Source organism: Rissa tridactyla, chromosome 9 (genome assembly GCF_028500815.1).
Source record: "Rissa tridactyla isolate bRisTri1 chromosome 9, bRisTri1.patW.cur.20221130, whole genome shotgun sequence".
Lineage (NCBI taxonomy): Eukaryota > Metazoa > Chordata > Aves > Charadriiformes > Laridae > Rissa > Rissa tridactyla.
The window spans coordinates 17,527,612-17,547,146 of NC_071474.1; the positions used below are offsets into that span (position 1 = coordinate 17,527,612).

Here is a 19,535-nt window from a genome sequence, read left to right on the forward strand (position 1 = left end):
CTCATACAGTAGCTTTGGGAAGGGTGTTTCTTTGTAGAGGAGTGATTTGGATCATTGAATTATTGTCTCTTTTAAAAGAAGTTAGGTACTGCTGAAGATGGCTGGGAGCATGAAAGCAGCTGGTGGCACATAAAAAGTACAACTGCAAGAATGTCGTGGCCCTGATACCATGCCTTTTACTGTCATCTATGCCTCATGAAATGTTTGCAAAGCGCGTGCAAAATACTCCGATTTTGGTCTGGGATATCTTCTTTCACTGGAAGCTGGTGTATCTGATTACACGGTGGAACTTTTGCTCTAGTCCAATATTTAAAGAGTAAATTAATCAACATAGTGAACCGCAGACCATAGCGATGTGGCCCAGACACAGAGCGTGCCATCTTTTCCCTGAGGTGCGAAGCGCTTTGGCAGGCAATTCTTTTGGAAATGGTTCCATTGACTCGTGACTTGGTCCCACAAAACCTGGGGGTACGCGACCAGCTGTTGGTGCCACACGCCGCCCCGTCGCAGTAAGGCCGGAGGCAGCTCCCACTGTCTTTGCAGACCCAGCCCCGTCCTGCGCCTCAAATACTTGAAAAAGTTTATTTTTCGAAGCCGCAGGGAGCCATTCGCCGTGCTGTAGGAAATGCTAAGGCTCTGCGGTCACCACCTCACACCAACCCCACGTCTCCCGGCTCGTTTCCTTTTTGTGCCTTTATTGCTTTTATCTCCAGAACAAAATGTACCATTAGGAACTCGCGCACCCATGTCCCGCCCCCTTCAAACAACAGACGAGCACGGCGGCGGGTTTGAGCCTCGACCGAGGGGCACCCCGGGCCCGCCGTCCCCGGCCGAGGGATACCGGCCCGGCCGCCCGCCCGGCCCGGCCCGGCCCGGCCCGGCTGCGCCGCCCCCTGCGCCGCCATAGGCCGCGCTGGGCCGGCAGCCGCCCGGCCCCGCCGCCCCGACCATGGCGCGGGGGGAGCCCGGCGGCGGCCCGGGCCCTCGGCGGCCCCCTCGCCGCGCGTTGGCCGGTGTGGGGCGGCGGGGCCGGGGGCCGCCCCTCCGCCGCCGCCGTCGTGGGGGCCGCGGGCCGGGCCGCGGGGGGGCGGTGGCGGGGCGCTCCCCCCGCCGGCGGGATGGGCCGCGCCGGCGGTCGGACATGTCGGTGGCCGGGCGGGGGGACGGGCAGGCGGCGGGCGGGCGGCGCGGCCGCTGAGGGGACGGGCGCGCGGACCGAGAGCAGCACGGCCACTCCCGGCGGCGGCACCGGCACCCCCCGCCCCGGGCGGGCCCGGCGGGAGAGCGGCCGGGCTGTTATCAAACTTGAGCCTCCGTTCCCCGGCCTCTTTCGCCCGCCCTCCGCCCCCGTCCCGTCCCCGCCCCGCCGCCCTCCTCTCCCTCCTCCCCCTGCGCCCTGCGATGTTTATTCGGGCGGCGGCGGCGTGAGGCGCGGGCGGCAGCGGGGAGTTTCTCTCCCCCGGCCTGAGTAGTCGCAGGCGCGCACACACACGCTACTCCGGGGGAGAGAAGGAAACAAAATGTCTGCCAGGGCTGCGGCGGCTTCCACCAAGGTAAGGCTGGGCCCGGGGGCGGCGGTGCTCCCTCCCCGCTCCCATCCCCGCCGTCCCCCTGCCGCACTTCTGGCGGCGCCGGGGAGCCCCTGCCCCGCTGAGCTCCGCCGGCCGCAGCTTCCCTCGCCCGCCGCGGGGGGGGCCGCTCGGCCTGAGGGGGGTGGTCGAGGTGGGCTGGGGCCTCCTAGCCGCCTTCCCCGGCGAGCCCTCCCCGCCGGCCGCGCCATCGAGCGCGCAGGTGGCCCGCAGCCCCCGGGGGCCGCTGCCCCGCCGCCCGCCCGCCTGCCTACCTACATACCTACCTGTTGGACGTTGCGGCGGGACGGGTCGGCGGCGAGCCCCGGCCCTGCCCCGAGCCGGGCCCTGCCGCAGCGGGGGCCCCCCGGGAGCCGGTGTCGGGCGGAGCGCGCTGGGGCAGGCCGTGCCCCTTTGTTCCCGGCCGGGGAGTCGGATCGCAACGAGGAAAGGTTCGACCGGGAAAGTCCTGCACGGCAGGATTTTTCTGCGGGCGCTGAATCAGCCGGGGGTGACTGGTCGCTAAACAGCTGCGGGGCGGCGGTAATCCCTCAGCGAGCGGGGCCGGCCCCGCCGGTGCGGGGGCGCAGGTGCGGGGTGCGCGCCCTGACCCCGCCGTGGGCAGCGCCGGGCCGCCCCCGGGGGAAGGGGTGGGGTGAGGGACGCTCAACAGGTTGTTTTCCCTCCGTGCGAAATTAAAGGTTCGCTTTGAAACGAGCTGGGATTTAAATTTCCAGCTAATTTCTAGCTGCCGGTCCCCAGTAGGTGCCCCGGCCTCAGCGTGGCGAGTTGCCGTCGTGTTGGGCTCGGCGGCGTTTGCTCTCCAGTGAAACTCCGCGGTTTCGGTCTGATGTCACTTGCTGGTATGCGCTTACTCAGGAGTGATATTCTGCAGGCAGAAGCAAAATACACACCTTATTGCGCTGCTACCGACAAACTTCAGGCTGCTTGAGATACTAAGTTACTAGTAAATTTACTGTTTGTAAAATGTTAGTTGTGGTGACTTCATCAACTCCCAGGTCTTAATTTTACTTCCAAGCAGCTTCCAGAGTGCGATTTTAAAAAACATAAAGGCCGATGTTGACCTACTGAGTGTCCCAGTGCCCAAACCACGACACTGGGTTGCGTGCCCCTTTCTAAGAATGCTTTCAGAGATCTTTAATTACATTTTAACATACACACACACACCTTTCACCAGCAAATGCATACGATTGGAGCGGTAATTTATTTTGGGGAATATTTCAAACTGGTGGTATCAGCTAGCTAAGAGAGACAGATAAAGCATACTTTTTTTTTTTTACCTGTTAAATGCATTTATGTTAACAACAAACAGGACTTGAAGATAAATGTCATCTTTGCTCCTAAGAAGAATAGCCTTGTGTTAGAATTCTGCCATGCAAGGAATTGTGAGAAATTGCATCAGCTTAAATTTTGCGGATTTTCTCTTGTATAAAATTGGGATGCAAGGTTCCTACTTGCAATTCAAAATACTCTCTTAAAATACAGCTGTTTTGTGAGGCTGTGCGAAAATATTGCCTTCCACGTGTGTGCATGCGCTGCCTTAAAGGGGAAAAAAAAAAAAGATTTATTTTTTTGAAATACAGAAGTATTGCCTATTTTGACTGTGTACTGGTGTACAGACTGGTGTAAAATTGAGAGTTGTATCTTACCATAGCAGTTACTTGAAACTTCTTGATGATGGTCGTATCAAATTGGCCCTTTGAGCATGTATGCATGTATACAATACCAGCTGAACTAATTATACTGAAAGGCATGTTAATTTAAGAATGTTGCAAAATACAGTCTCTGTTGGGTTTAACTCTTCACTGGTATACTTTCAGATTCTCTAAAAATCATGTATTTGAAATAGCGTATCTCTTTCTCAGGAACAAAATAATAATTTAGAAGTCCTGTAACTTTTTCAGTGTAAATTTTTACAGTCTGTAATAGCCTTTTATCAAAGTTATTTCTTTTTTGATCTTGATCACAGAAGTGTCTCTAGAGCCTGGAATCTTACGCATACAGTTCGTATGAATTTCCTTGTCAGAACAGAAGTGCTTTCAGTAGATGGGTAGCATTATTTCTACTTCAGCCATTAGTTCCTGGGCTACTGTTCATATGGTTTTAATAGTTGTAGAGGAGGGGATTATAAATATTTTAGAAATACTAGAATATTGGAGGACTTCTGTGTTCAAGTTTCGGATCTTGTTTCCTTCAGTCACCCCTTCAGATGTGGTATCTGGTTTCTCATTTTTGGGGTTGCAATGCATTAAAAAAAACGCTGTGAATGGTTTTCTTGTCATAATTACTTAACAAATTTTTTAGCCTTGTAGGCCTTGCGTCCACGTCCACCTTTATCTCGGCACAGTTGACCAGAAGAGAACTAAAAAAAAAAAAAAATAATATTTTGATGAGCTGAATAATTCTTATTTGTACGTGTGGGAATCTTGGCTGGTATGATTGATTGTGTTATGCCCTATTATCAACAGTCTTTTATGCTGCCTTCCACTGCCCTTCAGTTTTGGTTATTTAACTTTTTCCCTGCTATGCTGTAAAAGAATGTGGTTTTTTTATTATGGTTTTAAATGCTTGCTGTAGCTGTTGGTAGTATACAATAGAAAACGGTGAGAGAAGTGACATCTTGCTTGCAGTCTAATCTAGTGGTGGCTGTGATTGCAGAACGTAGGGGGCCTAATCTCTTCTGATGTCTTTTTGAACAATACTAATGGATGCTGTGGGAAGGACCGTCTCTGGGTATTAGTAATGAGATGTAAAGCTTTCCACCTTTAAGCTGAAGGTTCAAATGTAGGCCACATTGGTTTAAAAAAAAAAATACAAATGCTTTTAAGTAGTAAGTGTGGGGGACAGGACTTCTTGAATCCTTGAGCCTTTTTGAATGTTGAACCTGAGTTCTTGAGACTTCCTTCTAGTTTTACATACGTGCGCAAAGAGTATTTCCCAGTCTTTCACCTCAGTCCTGTAATTAATTGGATTTTGGTTGTTCTAACTGTCTGTCTAGCTCCGGGCACATATCCGTTATCTACCACCTCAATCAGAAGCTGAGAATTTGATCACATTAACAGTTCATAACTCGCTGATTGCAGGGACTCTTTGGTTTCCTCTGCTAGAGGGAATGACCTGTAGTTTTCATAAATGTGGGTTAGTGTTCTGCCCCAAATCCTACTTGGAGACACCAATGTATTTGTTTCCTGTAGAGGATATATGTGTGAATTTATAAAGTGGTGTTTGTTTTTTTTTTTTAATGTGCTGTAATCTAAGAGATAGCTAAGTTTGGAACAGTATTTTGTTGTTCCTATTCAAGTCTATATGAATGCTATATCAATTCTCTGATTGTTGATGAGATTCTTCAGCTATAACAACAAAGGAGAAATAAATATGTAGAAAATGCACATGGGGAAGTAACACCAAGTATGGAAATAAGCTGGGGATTTCATTTAACCTCAGAACCTTCTACTTCGTTCAAGAAAAGATCCTGTAAAATGACTGCATTTAATTTTGAAAAACAGAACATTAAAATAATTATTTCCTTTGTAACTTACATTTTGGGTTTGGATTTTCTTATGTTCTTTGACTGTTGGAGTTAGGACTATAGGCAACTTCAGCTACCACGTGATTGTTTAGGTGCATTTTTCAGTATGAATTATGTTGTAATGATGTGAAAAGAGCCATGAGCTCCACACTCTGTAGATCATTATGAAGTATGTTCTTGAGTTTGCTTCTGGGTCAACATGCAGCACAAAGATTACTGTAATGTAAACAGAGTTTGCAATCTGACTGTGTCTGGGAACTGGTTCCACCTTTATAGAGTGGAAAATTGGTAGGACCTTATCAGTGACCAGCTAGCTAATCTTTGTTTCAAGGAAAACATCTAGAAATAGGTTATTGTACTTCATAGGTATTTTAAGGTGCACATTGTGCTACTACTTGCTTATTACAAGACTACATATTGGGCGTGTGCCTATGCAAAAAAAGGTTCAAAACATGGTATTTTGAATTGGTGCTTGAAGTCAAGAGTGGTCATTAAGCTGGAGTATATGTCTGCGTTGACACTACAGTCTACTGTCCTGGTCAGAACTTTCTGGTGTAAGCGACTCGTGAAAATACTTGGTAATAAGACCTCAGCAAAGATACTGAGTTGAAAACAGAAGTGTAACTAGTGAACTATTCAAGCTGTGAATTGTGCTAAATACTTTGGTTTGGTGAGTAGAAATGCTATGCAAAAATACTGTCTATCTCGGGTCAAAGCACTCATCCAAGAACTTTGATAGAGAGCGGGTGATGTTCTGACTGAGAATCCAGCTGTTCACCCCTTTTGTCACAATAAGCTTGCAGTGGGAAACAGGATCCTCTTTCCTGTTTTCTTCTCTTGTCCTCTGTAATGAGAGGATGCTGATGTCTTGTGTATACTGGAGGCAGGGGGGAAATGAGATTGCAGTTGCAACTCTGGGGAGAGTAAGGCCATATGCGTGTCTATGTTAAAATTAATAGTCCCAGTGTTTGGTTTATTAACACGGTGTCAGACTGTAAGTGTCTCCTTGAGTTAAGGGATAGTATTTGAAGCAAATGTTTATTATTAAGTTTATAGGATATCTGAAGTTATGTAATCTGTACAGCAAACTACCTTCTGGTTAAGAAAGACATCGGTCATTTATATCCCCCGAATTTTTCCAGGTTATAGTATAAATGCAACAAAAATGAATATCAAACCATGCTCAGTGTTTTCTCAGGCAAATACATTGCTAATGACTTCTTCACTGAATGTACTGATTAAGCAAACAGCCGTAGGCAAGTCTTAATGAATTCTGTGATTCTGTGCAGTGTATTTATGCTGAGTCCAAAAAGTCTTGAAATGAAAACATTGTCTTGTCTTATAATTATGCTATTTTAGGGACAGGTTATTTAAATATGCGCTCTACTCTCATAAATAATAGGGATGCCCTTGTTTCAAGGGGCTGTGGCATGCTTTGGTGAAGGATCTGAGAAAATGGAGGAGGGTGTTCATCTGAATGCTGTAAGGTCCAGTTGTGGTCCCTTGGATCCTGCGGAGGCCACAGGTGTGGTGGCTTCTCCAGGGACAATGGTGTCTGCTTGGTTATCCGTGGGATTTTCCTGCCGTGGCATATCTTTAAGTAACTCCTTAAGGCAGAAGCCCCGTGGGCTGTTTGAGCCACATAGATGGGCTGCTGCAGGGTTGGAGAATGTCCCAAGCGTGTGTAGAACTGGGCATTTCACTCATGGTTGCTATTCCTAACTTTGCAGGATCTTCAGGAGCTCTATAGAGTTGGTTCCTGCCTTTGCACATCAGGATTTATTTAGACACTTGGAAAAAATTAATTATCTTGTAGGTGCTAAAAATTTAAATATTGGCTTTATGTTAAAATAGTATTTTTTTTTCCTCAAGGGTATTTGGTGATCTTTAATAGGATTCTTTTTTCCTAATCCATTATAAACAGATGTTCTACCCTTTTGTGGTGGGGGAGGGCAGCCTAAATTCAGTAAGATGAGAGCAGCAGGGAGTGTTGCGTTGGGAAAGCTCGTGTTCTTATGAGAAGTGGGCAAGCATACTATGACCCTTTTTGGCCTGCATAACTCATCATAAGGTGTTTTGTTAGTTTTCCATAGCAGAGGAAGCAATAACAGAACTTGGTACTGCTCTGACAGTGTTTTTTGTCTCCCTGCCCCCACACAGGCAAAGTACTTATATACTAAAAATAGAAATGGAGCAAAAGAGGCACTTTCTTTAATTTGTGGTTCCAAGCCTTTCCCAGTAAGTACTGCACCGAAGAGCAGTCTGCTGTCTTCCTCACCGCTACCTTTTACATCTGAGTTCTTTCTTAGGAGCTTAATTACAGAATATTCCCCCCACCCCTCCTGAACCAGGCAGTAATTAGTTTTCAACTCATAATCCTTTGGGATTGTATAGGCTGTTCCTTGCCCAGTTTGAATGGGGTCCAGTAACAGTGTCTTCCCCTCTGCCCCACTGGGTCAGCAATCATTTTAACAGATGGCCCCCATTTATGTATCCGGCTTTAATTTTTTCTTGTAGGTATTAAATGGCCCTGTTTCAGCTGTTTACACTCTAGGTTGGTGACTGTTATGATGTATCCATATGGGAAATAGAATAAGGAAGATAGTCTAAAAGACACTCTCTACCTTGTTAATGCACTTCAGAGCATATGGTCAAGCGTTTGGACATAGCTCTTTAAGAGGAGTTTGTGTGGCTGAAGAAACATCCCTGGTCCTTTCCTACAAACCTTGTTGATTACCTTTCTTGAGACCATGGCCACTACAGCAGTGTTGCTATTGCTGCAGCATTAATAACTTGGTTATATTCATTCTGAAGTTGGATAGTACAAAAATTATGAAGTAACTTGTGGCTGAAGAGGCACTGTTCAGTTTTTTAAGTGGACTTAAATAAAAGGCAGTAATAACCTTAAATTATAACTAGAAGCAGTAACTTAATGAAACAGGACAGATTGTGAAATGTGAACAACGATGCTGGGTTTTGTATTACTTAAATTATGAGCGGTGGTGACATGAGTTTGCAAAAGGACTGACTTTGCACACATTGTTACAAAATGATTTTTAAAAAGAAATTTAAAAGTCTTAAAAAAGAAAAAGGCAAAGGGGGGAATAGTTACACAGTTGCTTTCAGCTTCATTGAAAATATAATAGGCTTAAACTATACCATCCAAAGATTTGTTGTTTCTAATAGAAACTAACAATTGGAATTACTGCAACTGTAAAACTCTAGGAAATATAACTTTAAAAGGTGCAGTGCTACTTGACAAATAATTAGTCAGTTGTAACTAATATGGGATCTGGATAGTACCTGGTGCTAAGTATGCCAAGTATTGTTTATCTGAACAAATTCCAAGGCTCATAATAAATCTGTAATTCATGTTCATGTTAGATGGCTGGCTTCCCCAGAATGAAATCTGGAAGAAGGCCAGATCACGTTAACCCTCTCAGCACAGGATGCTTGTTTCAAAACTGTATCTCACTTGACCCATTTTTGTTCCTATATGTTATTTGGAAAAAACACTCTTTTGGCCATAGATGCCTCCACATGAAGTAATTTCAAGCATAGGTTAGGTGAAAAAGGTGCAGACTCTTTCTGTAAATCTGGACTCCCTGAAATAGTATTTCCAGTGGGTATTAAGATCTTGAAGCCAAGCTTGAAGGCATGGCTTTCTGACAAAAGAACTTGTGTTTCCTTCAAAATTGGAATTAACTTGTGGAAAGTGATGGTCTGTTGCATACAGGATAAACCCCTCTGTTAATAACCCACCTATGTAGGAATGGAGATTCCTGGAGGGTAATCTCGTATGAGAGAACTAAACAGACTTGTATTTTATTTGGGTTTTGTCTGCTATGGATAATATAGACTGGATTAATGCTCCTAAAACAGGGAGCCTTTAGCTAGGGAATACGAGAAAGGTCTACAGGTTTATAAAAAGCATATTACTGGCTTCAACCAAGAATATCTTCCATCTGTATTGGATACAGTGCTGTGGAAGCATTCTGTAGTATGCCAGCTTATTTTTTACAATCTCGTTCACATAGTTTATTGTAGTTTGTTTATTGTTGGTAGGTAGATGGTAAATGCCCCCTAGAGCTGCCCAGGAAGCTGCTGAGTTTCAAATTAGGGGATCTGTCAGTAAAATTGTTTGAATACCCTGTCTGTATGCAACTCTGAATATCTATTGATGTTCATCTTGCAGCTGCCGACCCCTGTATTCTACACTTCTTAGGGGCAGTAGTACCAGTTATACTGAAAAATAAGTCTCACTTATCTGTAAGATGGTAAGTAGGCTATGAAATGGCATCATCTTGGGGGCAGTTAGGAAGCTTCTTGACGTAGCTTTGTCAGAATTTTAAGTTTTTGTTTATGTTGCACTCAGCAGCAGATCTGCAGATCTTATGTAAAGTTGTCATCGTCGTCTGTCCATTCCCCCCAGCCCCAGATCTCCTGATACTATGTCTCTTGGCAGAATATTGTCTTTGCCACTCAATAGTTCTTAGACATCTCTGAAACTGAAAATGTCTGCATCAGTGTGTTGTCCTTCATGGAGGTGCCAAGAGTGCATCAAATGAAGTTGGAGGATTTTATAAGCAAGCAGGATTCAGGAATTAATAAACAGCAGACATGTTCCAGGATACTGCTGGAAGCTGGACTAGCTAGGTCTGTGCAGTACTTAAGAGTTGTTTGAATTCGGTCATCTTTTGAATGAAAGGTTGGCATCTGGTCTCTCAAATGAGCTTTTACCAAGGGAAGGCACCAAATGTGTCTTTGGTTATTATTTGGTTTTAGTTGTATTTGCCTACCTTTCCTGGATTTTTGTGCAAGCTTCTGTTGGCTAAGCCAAAAGTGAGAACTATGATGCGAGGAAAGGAACTGCAGAAGGAAAACAGTTAGGGAGGAAAATACTAGGTGATATTCGAGGGAGAAGAGAATGAAAGGAAAGAGGGAGCCAAAGGCAAGCTGACAGTTCCTAATCCTGAGTCAGCGACCTATTCTTCCTCTTCTTTCTTGCTTCTGCCCTCCCCAGCAAAGAAACAAAAACCTTAGCACAAAAGCTGAGGTGTCTGGACTCTCCAAGTAATTGTTCAGAAGCCTTGTGTTGTATGACTAAGCCTTACTCACAGAATTGTCTCGTCAAGACTAACTGCATAGTTGTATTTAAAGATTACTATTAAAAAAATGAAGATTATAGTATCAGACCTAACCTCTGAAAGAGACATAATAAAAATGTAGATGTTTTGCCCAGATTGCAGGAGTATTGTTTCTTGTAGCTGTCATGTGAGCTCATTTGCTTATTTCTGCTTTCTGTAAGAGAGAGCTGAAGGCACTGGGGAGAGGAAAAGAAAATCGTAAGAGCTCTTTTAAATGCTAAAGCAAATAAAGACAGTTTGAAGGACAGTAGGATTCTATACAGAAATTCTAGATAATAAGACCTTCCATCGCAAGCTGGAAGTATTTCAAAACCTGTAAGAATGCAAACTATAGATGAGAAATAATCGGAAGCTGTGAACAAAACACGCTGAAATGTATCTACTGCTTTATCCTTTCTTGTACTGCATTTGGAAATAATGGAAACCATCTCACATGCTAATTAGGGCATTCCTCTTCAGTTAATAATATTTAGCAGAACATACTCCCAGATAACTGGGAAAGGGCAGAATCTTCAGTATGAGGATAATTTGCCAAGCTGCATCCTCTTAAATGCCTATCTAGACTTTTTGTAAGTCTTGTGTAGATAGCCAACAAAGCAAGCATCGTCTGAAAGTCTTTGATCTTACTGGCTTAACTGTTTATGTAGATAGGACCTGAATAGGTGGCATAGAAGAGCTTGCCTTTCTGAGAATAGTGTGCTGGTTTTGGGGAGGGGAGATGCTGACCTAAATGCTCCCAGTTGTGCAAAGAGTGATAGTTCGAATTAGTTTGAAAGATAGTAACAGTTCCCGTGAAGTGGAAAGCTGTTCTTATAAATGACATGTTCTGGCTTAAGGAAAGTCCCTCTCTTCTGCAGCTAAAATGGTCTATTTTAGGAAAGGGTTAGTTGAGAATTACTCGTTTTCACAATACGCCTTTCTCTACCAGCTGCGAGGCAACACCATGCCAGCAGTCTAAAGGTGCAACTCTCCCGCCCCCCAAACACTTTGTGCTTACTGGTAGTGTTTTTAATGTTAAGAATGTGCTTTTTCTTTGTCCATATTTGTCAGATTCCTCAAATGTCCTGGGGTTTCTGCCCTCCTGATGCTGGGGAGGAGCTGGGGTGTGGGGACTGTTGCATGCTGAGAAGAGTTTCAAATCAGATTGAAAATTAATCTCAGTTCCCCCCCACCCCACAAAAGAATAACAGTTAGGGAATGGCTGTCTATCCAACGCAAACTGCAGTTCCCCTTGGGAGAGGGGAGTCAGAGTTCCAAGAAACATCTTTCCGATAGTGTGCTATTCCCAGGAACCCGTCCCGTTCTTTTATCACGTGGGTTTTTTTCTGGTTAAATTTTCCATCTGAAATACCAGAATATTTAATCAATACAGGCCTTGTTGCAAAGGAAATTTTGTCACTTTGGTCTGATTTCATAGCTGCTTGTCCTGCCTATTAAGAGGAATTTTGGGATTCGAAGTTGGAATATAAATGAAGTACATGTTTGAATTTTTAGTTTTGAAGAACTCTCTTTGCCTTTGAGGGAAGTCAGAGATGATTAATTTGAAATAAACCAATGCTAACTTAAAAGGTATTCTTACTTGTTGTGTTTATCTGCAATCAGTGAATGCCTCTCTATCTTGGGAAGACGTGTAAAGCACAATAAGAAGCCAGTGGTTGAGAGTTGCCGAGATCATTGCTCCTTCAGAATGACCAGTCGTGGTGCTTTTTTTTTTTTCAGCATTATGAGGATACCTCTTAAATCAGTTGGATTATTGATAATGCTTGGACTGTAAACTTTGGCTGTAAACTTAGTTTGGTTGACAACAATGTGAGATTTGTCCTGTACTATGGGATTGTGCTACATCTTAGTTTAAAATGCAAACAGGCAGGAGATGCCTTTTAAACTTGAATGTGATATTTCTGCAGCGTGCATTTTGCTAGCCTTGAACTTCTGATTCCATTGACTAGCTCCCTTTTAAAAAAAAAACACAAACAACAAACATGCCTTAAGCAGTTACTGATAATAAAAATACTTTAAACAAAAGTAAGTAGTCAGAGAAATGTTGTATGGGCTTTTTCCCCTCCTCTAGAATTGAATTGAAATTGAGAATTTTTAGGGTGTTCTTTGTATTTGTCCTTGTTTTGAGTCCCTTCTGTGGGAATGAAGAATGCTTGAAGTCACCTAGAGTGAAGAGGAGTCGAAATAGATGTGGTGGTGGTGGAGGAAGCAGATCAGGGCGAGGTGGGCTTGCTGGTGAGCTGCAGGTCCAGGGACCCATTCCCTGCGCCGCACGCTGCCTGCAGGACCGCAGGGAAGCACCGGAGTCGAATAGCGCGCTGAAATAGTTTGAATTTATTGCAATACTGAGTTTTTAATCTTCTGAGACTTGAGGGGTCCGATTTTTATTTTCTATTTCTAGAAAAATCTTTGAATAACGTCAGTGACTGGCCTTACTTTGCGATGGGTAAACTGCTTGGGATGTTTATAGCTGGCAGTAATCATTCCTCTTCTCTTACAGAAAGTACAGTTTTTTTAAATGGAACTGAACGCTTGGTGTGAAACTAGGTGTTGCTTGTTCTACCTTGTAACTTTCAGACCAGGACCTTTTAATTTACTCAGTAGTTTCAGTCTTTCTGTATTTAAAAATTAGTTTTATAGAAAATAAATTTAAACAATTTGGAACACTTGTTAGAGAAATAAAAAAACCCTCAAAGATATGTACACTTAATAAAATACTGTAGACGGTTACAAAATTTAGAAAGTAGTTTTCTCTCTCAGAAAAGCAGACTTGTCCATGTTTTAATGTTGAATTATTTTTTTTATTTGCAAGTTAGTCCGTATTTCCTGGATATACTTACAGTGTAGATGTTAGTGTGTAGCTGACCAAAACCTAATACGTAAAATCTGTCGTTACTGTCCTAGCCCTTCAAGCAATGTAATTATGTTGCTTCCAAGCGATAAGCCAAGGCAATTTACAGATTACTGGAATGCCTGAAAACACTGACCTTTCAGGTCACTCTGAGCACTCCTATTATGCAGAGATTGCTGTGGCACTGCTGTAATGTGCCGGCCTGTCACATGCTGACTAACTTGCAGAAAGCTTTGATGCAGCTGTTTTAAAAATGCTTTTGCTGACTGATAGGCACTTAGGCTACTGACTGCGAACAAAGCTGGCGCTCAGTCCCTGCTTTTAGCCCCCCTTTTCTATAACAACGCTTCTCCCCTGCTGACTGCACACACAGCTCTTATCTGGGCCCAATTGTTGACTTGTCTCCATTTAAATTGTATTCGTGTTAATTTTCACTTCAAAAATAGTCGTGTGTGTGTGAGGGGATTGGGTTTGCGCGGTTTATTTGGAGTTGCTGCAAACAAGCAGCCTTGAGAGGCTGCTGTGGGGGCTTGAAAGAGGGGGTGGATTAGGGGGAGAAAGAGTGTGTGAGACTAGGCAAAGCAGGGGAGGGAAGGGATTAAAAAACAATGGGCCTTTCTTGATGATGACCAATATAGTGCAAAGTAGTTTCCTGAAATGTAGCGTATGTCCTATAGAAGTTTGAGATCTAATGTCTTGTCTTGAGTTGGTACAAAGAATAGGAAGAATCATAGAGTCACAGAATGGTTTGGGTTAAAAGAAGCTGATAAGTAAATGTTTCTTTTGGTGCTTAATGGGCATCCTACACGGTAACTATAATGCCAGTACCTTCTTCAGTTTTAGAAGCAGGACTAGAACATGAATAAAAATTAAACTGACCTGATTTTTTGTTTAATCTCTCTACTTTTATTAATAGTTGTTAGATCAGGTAGTGCCTGACTTACAAGGATCATAGGAAGAGGAAAGATAAGTCCAAAAATGTAAATTCCTTAATTTTTCTTGCCTAACTAGAATGTTACAAGGATAAACTGTTTTTTGTTTTCCAAAGACACTTACAGAGAATCCATATTCTCACCGAAAATAAGGCGCTGGATGTTTGCGGGAAGTGGGCATCTAATCCAAGTAAGCCTATACAATAAGAAGCGTAATAGCCCATTACCTGTGAAGGGCAAAGTTTACCAATTCACATTCATTCCCCAGAATCAAGGTCAATTGTATTTATATATTCTATAACTTATAATAGTTTGGTTACTTGTACCTCGGATTTTAAGCCTGTCTGAGGTCAATGTGTTTGGATCAAAACCTGAGCATCTCTATTTTATTCTGCTGAGAGGTAGGAAACAGAGTAGTAACACTTGATTGCTATTGCATATGTGTCATGTATGAAGGCGTACATACTTCTAAGACTGAGCTTCTGTTGTGCACCATGGCATCGTTGTCCCCGTGTTTGGGGGGGGGTGTGTGACTATAGGTATTCACCTGTGTTTACTGCATTTCCAGTAGCTGCAAAATATGCACAACCTGTGCCTAAAACCTCTTGAAGCAGTAGTGCATATTCAGGCATAAGTAGCTGGTGTCTTTAAAATTGCCTTTACTATTTTGGCTGAATAGTATACAGTGACAGTACACTAAAATAGAAATGTGAAGTTTTAAAATAATCTAATATATTTGTCCTGTTATAGCAATGCAGTGAAGAAAACAGAATGAGTAGTGTATTTACAGCAGGAAACTAACTGAACAGTGTAATTCCATAGTGAGTATTTTCCTACTCTTCCGGGTAAAAAAAGTCTGTACTCTTTGTAATGATAGGTAGGGCAAGAAAGTTTGTTCTTTGTATATATTCAAATTATTTTTTTTTGTGGTTGCACCCTTAAATTCCACAGAGGAAAAATGTTTTCCATGGCTCAGTTCAACGTTTGTTAATCTGGATCAACTTAAATGGCGCAGGGAGCCAAAAAGATGCATTACTACACCTGTTGAGAACATTACAGTATCTCTTAGAGGATTAAATTTCAAAAGGAATGACTTCTGAAGGTGAACCCACAAAAAATAGTGGAAAAGATGCAATGAAATCAATACATTGATACAAGAAGTACAAATTTAGATATTGTCACTGCACTTAATTTTCTTTTATAAATTATTAGAACTTGCATGATTATGAAGGTACAGATATTAAATCATCAAGCTTAGTCAGTTTTCTTTTGCTGTTCAATTCTGGTTTTACTGAAAAAAGACTGTAGTGCAACTGTCTTTGCTAGAAGTACTTTTTCATTTCTCAGCTTTTCTTTCTGACCAACTTTTTCACTGTTTTTTATCCTCACCTACTTACTCTTCAGAAATTTTTTCTAAAGAATACTCTGGAATAAATGGTTTCTCTGCAAACTGTGGCCTTCTGATAGTATTTTCCATTGAACTGACTCATCAAACAGATTTGACCGGTGTACTGAAGCTAAACTCTTGAGGTTTCTTACTCACTTAGGAAGATGTTCCTTTTTTTTCTTTTTTTTTAAAAAAAAAAAAAAAAAAAGGGCTAGCTGATTCTGCAGGTTCGTAGGCGATTCACTTGCTTCCTTCTCTCCCCACCATCCCCAGCATCTGGTTCTTGTTGATGTGTAACTTGATAGGTTTTTTTGGGGCAACAGATGAATGAACTGTAGCTGTAACCTAGGATAAACAGGTCATTGGCCAAAATTATACAGGCATTTCAGCTGTTAACCAAGAGCTTATCCAGTTTCTTCTCCAGCTGGTTGGATAAACAGCTAGAATGTCATTCATCCTTTTTCATTTCAAAAAATGTGCTGAGTAAATGAAAAAGACATCTGCCCATTAAGCACAGATGGGAAATACTTGCTAAGAGGTGGGCTTGATGGGTATCATGTCTGAGTAGTTATGTATAGACTTTTATTTTTAGTCTTTGATTTCAGAGTTCCTATTCTGAAATACTCTACGTGCTTGTCATCATCCTCGCCATAGCTTGGCTAGCAATCAAGGATTATTCTTTATGAAATGATAATTACCTAGGGAGAAAGAGCAGCTTCTCATAAGTCTGTCTCTTAAGCGTGTAGCATCTCTGCTTGCGTTACTTACTGCATAGTTGATTCTTATTTAAAATCAGAGTGGAAGCCATGACATCCACTATTATTTTATGGACATGTCGTTATGGGATTCTTCACTTCATGTGTCTTACCTGTGCTATTCAGCCTGCTAAGAGAAAGCTTTCAGTGTTACTTACAGTGCTGATATGCCTAGATTTTCCTTGTCAGACATTCTTGATGGGTGTCAAACTGCTGCCTGTATTTACTGGGTTTTATTTGTAGCTTTCTTTAATCCCTCAGTAATTTGGGGTTGGTGTTTTTTCTGGTGAGTGCTTGTAGGCTGTGCAAACTTTATTCTTCCTCTTCTCAATTTTGAAAATAAGTCTACAAAGGTAACTAATATTCATAATTAAATAAGCCTTACTTTTGGTCATGTTGGGTGCTTTTTCTTGGACTGATATAAATGATTTGTGTTAAATGTTCTTTTTACTTGTGCTGGAGTAGACCAATTTGAGGAGAGGGGAGAGAAGGACCCCCTTAAATGTGTTATGGAACAAATCAACGCAAGAGCACTAAAAAGCAAAAATGCTTTGTAATTCAGTCAGCTGTAGCATTCTATCAGACTTGTTTAGGCTGATTTCCAAGTGCAAACTTCAGATACTACAATTGTGTGTGTTTTGATGCTTATCACTTGCTTACACGAGAAGCTCAGATTTCATTTTGGAAAAAGAGTGTACCCAGCTCTAGTAGCAGTAGGAAAGAAAATAATCTTGAAAATGCGGTTGTATTGTATCCTAAAACTAAAGAAAACAAAGTGAATCTAAAATACTGGTTTTGAAAATTATTTTGAAGTAATACTAATGTTTGTGTTTAATTATACTGATGCAATGATGAGTGCTATGTAGGTGTATGGGACTGTAGATTATTTGAAATAATGATATTAAGCTACCCTGTACCTAATGCTTTGCAAGTATCTGCATCAATAATCTGCACTATTGGTATGATAATGTATGTGTTGTTTTTGATCGTTTGAAAGTAAATATAGCTTGGGAGCACTGACCCCTGAGCTGACAGTGCACTGTTGAGGGAAAATGGCACCAGTATGATGATATGTACATGCAAGCTGATAGTTGGTACGTGCTCATGTAACCTTAATGAGTTCAGTTATGATGTATTTGTGAGGATTGGGCGGCTAAAGTATGTCCTTAGCTTGCTGTGTAGTTGCAAGATGTAAGACAGAGGTGGAATGGGAAAAGAGCTTTTAAGTACATTTTTTTTCTTTATTGTCTTATATTAACTTAAAGTCCTTTAAATCCTAGAACTACACTGCTGATTTATCTAGGGCCCAGAAAAGACCATGTGTTGTCACAAAAATGACCTTCTGGGCCCTTGACTTGCAGATACCAATAGCGCACCTGATGTATGGGCTGGTCATGGCGAGGAACATCCAAGGGCAAGAGTGTGGTACCAAAACCAAAAATGGAGTGAAGTTCTCGTCTTGGAAGACCTTAAGTTTAGCTGTGAAATTAAATGGTATTATGTTTTGATGTGCGCCTTCCCCCTCAAGGGGCTGGCTTGGATAGGGCAAGAGTGTGGTAACACTTCTGCTGTTGATTACTTCGTGTTTTGCGTTTGTTTTTTTTTTTTTTTTTTTGTGGAACAGATTGGAGCTAATATGCAGCAATGTGAACGAATATATGCAGAGGGGAAAATGCAGCCAAGCGGGACTTCTGTTAGCTTTCTTCTTTACTTCTTTTGAACTTTGTCACTCTTCAGGTGGATTTGTTCTCTTTTGTCAACTAAAGCTTTAACTTGCTTTGGAATGTGAAGCTTAAAGAGACAAGGTAACAGATGGGAAAGACTTAAACTTCTACACTAGTTATTTCCCCTGGTCTGTAATCTTTTGTTATTTTCTTAGAATATGTTACATTCAGGATGTAGAAGTTCAATGGAGCTGGTTTCTGTACCGCAAGGAGTGCTGGAGTAATAAAGGGGTGAGGTAAAGGTTGTATAAACTTGAGTGAACTTTCAGTTTGCAAACTGGAATGTCAGGTTATAGTTTTGACTCTTGTAGTTTTTAAGTTAAAAGTACAGTCAGAACAACTTTCAAAAAGGGAGAAGTTTGCCCTTGTTTAAGGGCTTTGGGTTTGCAAAGTCTGTTCTTTAAATATGGTTCCAGGTAGTTAGAAGATGCAGTTCTGATGGAAGCACGATGCATATTTTAAAATAGCCGTGATCATTTCTGCCCACATAGTTTTCTCGCCTGTTTGGGAACGTGCATTCCAGAGTGATGATGAATGGACATGATGCAGTTTTGGTCAAGAATATAGTCCTGTATCCTTGACATATTTGAATTTGTGGGAAGAGAAGTTTAGTGTCATGTGGTTAAAGCTGCTGGTGAGGCAGTTTGTTCCACTTAAATGAGTTTATTTTTAATTGCTGATGTAAATACAAAAGTAGCTTTGTGACCATTTTTAAGGCTAAACTTTGGCTTTCTGGGTGTGGCTTTTTTCCCTTTGATGGAACTGTGCTTTTAGTTATTCTTTGGCTTTTTTTTGGTCACCTTAAATGCTCAATTGGGGAAGTAGAAGGTGAAGTTTAAACTGCACAAGAAAGGCGTTGAAGCTATTTGATCTGAAAGATTGTCATTTTTGGTCATTCCTTCCTTAAAAAGCTTTCTAAATTTGCATGCCAAGTAAAATTTGATGTTAGTTCACCTACAATGGTCAGAATAATTGAAAGTCTACCAAACGGCCCTTCATGAGAAAAGGGCATTTTATTGGTTTTGAGGTGTGCTGTTTTGCTCTGTGTGCGTTGAAGGCACCATGCTGCTAGGGAGTTCTGATCTGCTCAACAACTAATGCTCTTGAGCATGTCGGTTAATTCCCTTGTCCCTGCCCCTGCTTTGATGTGCAAACAGGAAAGAAAAAAACCCCTAGCTGTATGTCTGTAGGGTGGGTTGGGAAAAGGCATGATGGTTATGTAAATCTGAATACCTACAGAGTTTAATTTGAAGCCAGTGTAAAGCCTCTTGTCCAGTAATTACTCTGTCATTTCGTACTGGTGACTGTAGCCAATGCCTCTTCTGCCCTGGCTTGGGAGGGGAAGGTGACTGGGTGTTGTCTCCTGACTCAGTGAGAGAGATGTGGCTAGGGTAGGTCTTCAGCCTGGGGTTTGTGGGGATTTGTAGTTATTTGGGGCAGGGATAGGGATGCATCTACAGAAGACAGAATCCAACCCCCAAAAAAACCAGAACATGCTGCTTTTGAAAAAAGGCCTGCTTTTCTTGGCTTAAGTTTAATATATGGTGATTTGCATCCAAGTTTTCTTAAGAGGTCTGGAAACTGGCACAGGTTGTGAGCCCCTGGTATGGTGAAATTTCGG

At 42.3% G+C, this 19,535-nt stretch overlaps 1 protein-coding gene across 5 annotated transcripts in view; it reads left to right on the forward strand.

Annotated features, from left to right (window-relative positions):
• The first annotated feature begins 1,375 nt into the window (after positions 1-1,375).
• TJP1 (tight junction protein 1) overlaps positions 1,376-19,535 on the forward strand; it is a 76,492-nt gene continuing 58,332 nt past the window's right edge. For 3 of the 5 annotated variants that reach the window (XM_054214273.1, XM_054214276.1, XM_054214277.1), the window contains exon 1: positions 1,377-1,553. In XM_054214273.1, coding sequence (XP_054070248.1) covers positions 1,521-1,553 — 33 coding nt within the window. In that variant the 5' untranslated portion in view covers positions 1,377-1,520. Of the gene's footprint in view, positions 1,554-19,535 lie in introns of all 5 variants that reach the window. The other 2 variants (XM_054214274.1, XM_054214275.1) reach the window with 1 other exon arrangement.